General features: G+C 53.3%; 1 protein-coding gene across 1 annotated transcript; it reads right to left on the bottom strand.

Annotated features, from left to right (window-relative positions):
* Nucleotides 1-212: 212 nt before the first annotated feature.
* On the bottom strand, nt 213-1,799 carry LOC121024169 (DLA class I histocompatibility antigen, A9/A9 alpha chain-like; the record flags this gene model as incomplete). Its single annotated transcript, XM_040466454.1, has 5 exons — nt 213-596; nt 727-774; nt 911-943; nt 1,376-1,480; nt 1,595-1,799. Coding segments are annotated over 5 exons (396 nt in total), but the record flags the coding sequence as incomplete, so codon positions are not given.
* Between the last annotated feature and the right edge of the window lie 3 nt (nt 1,800-1,802).

Raw genomic sequence — 1,802 nt, 5'->3', positions numbered from 1 at the left:
ACAGATGACGTCCATGTCCCTGTAGTCATGGTCCTGGTGAGAGAAGGTTCCACAGAAGGGACAAGGACAAGGAGCAGAGACATGACCCAGCTGAGGAGGGAGCTTGACACACCAAGGATGCACTGAGCACCGACTGGACCCAGGCCCCGTCCCCGCTCGGCTCCTCCAGCCCTCTCCTGTCCCCACCTGCAACAGACACAGCACAAGAAATATGCGAGTTCTGGGAGGTTCTCAGGGCTTTCATTTATTTTCTCTTGCAATTTTACAAATTTTCTCATTTATTACCTCATCGTCCCCACGTACCCAGAATTACAAAACACAAATTCATATCTGGATTCTCATTTTCAGTAGAGGAAGTAAGGTGTCAGTATTCAGGCCAACATGAAGTAAAGACAGGAATGGAGACAGAACACGAATCAGTATGGGAAGGGTCATGGTGGGCATGGGGGCCACTCTCCTGCGTCCTCACAATATGCTAATAGGAACACAGACACATCTGACACCATCTGAAGAAAGTCAGGGGACCTCGATGTCACCAAGTGGGAGTGTGAACAGATCCTGCATCGCTCAGTCCACCACAGGCAGTGGGTCTCAAACTATGACAAAAAGTCATCATGAACACATTTAGGTCAGTCACATAAGTGCCACAAACTCAACAGCCCCCATGCATGCTCAAAGTGTCCCTAGTGCCACCACTCCTCCCCACTTCACCCTCCAGAGTCTTACCTTTAGGAGCGATTACAGACGAATCAGAGCCCTGAGTACTGTCATCGCCTGGGGTAGAACAAACAGGACATGATCAGAGCCATAGGAGTTGAGACTAAAGGAGCAGCCAAGGGGGAAGGGGGGTGACCCATGGGGTCCTGTCTACACCATTCCAGGTTTCAGGGATCACCCCCTCCATACTTACGTGCAGCGTGAGAGTAGCTCGGTCCCTTTCCTCCTGTGGAAGAAAATAGCATGTTAGAGACTTGGGACAGGTGGGCCATGGGATCCTAGAGCAACCGCCTAGTCCTGGTCCACAATGAAGTTCCCAGAGTTCTGACTGAACATCCAGGACAGGATTGGGACACATGAAGAAAGAGGTGTGGGGTCACAGGACCACCTGACTTGCTGGAGGTCTGACCTCAGCAGGGACCTTCCTCTCTGTCCTGTCACTGCTGGGAATCAGGTCCCCGTCACCAGAATTACCAAGTGAAAATCTGTTCTTCATTTTCACAAGTGCTTTGCTACAAAGTGAATGTTAGTAATGGCTCCAGAGTGGGCAGGTCCATGTGTGTGGATAGAACTGCCCAGGAACCAGGCAGGACAATGTGCTACCTAGGAGACCCCCCAGCAGGACAAGTGAACTCAGATCCCCCCACTCTATTCCTACCTGAGCATTTCTTCCTCCAGATCACAGCTCCAACCACCACAATGACCACAAGGACAGCCACACCAACGATGCCCAGAATGGTGGTGAGGGGCAGAGACGATGGCTCTGGAAAGGGATGGAAGGTGAGGGGCCCAGACCTCCAGCTTCAGTCCTGACTCTGAAATTTCCAGAAGGGCCCTGCTTTCCCTGACACGGGGCTCTACCCCAAACCCTCCTTACCCCATCTCAGGGTGATGGGCTCGGGCAGCCCCTCGTGCTGCACATGGCACGTGTATCTCTGCTCCTCTCCAGAAGGCACCACCACAGCCGCCCACTTCTGGAAGGTTCCATCTCCCGCAGGCCTGGTCTCCACAAGCTCTGCGTCCTGGGTGTGGTCCGCCCCATCACGCTGCCAGGTCAGGGTGATCTCCGCAGGGTAGAAGCCCAG

This window comes from Herpailurus yagouaroundi, unplaced genomic scaffold (genome assembly GCF_014898765.1).
Source record: "Herpailurus yagouaroundi ecotype Mexico unplaced genomic scaffold, PumYag 59960, whole genome shotgun sequence".
NCBI classification, from domain to species: Eukaryota; Metazoa; Chordata; class Mammalia; order Carnivora; family Felidae; genus Herpailurus; species Herpailurus yagouaroundi.
This window is presented reverse-complemented; position numbering and strand designations above follow the sequence as displayed.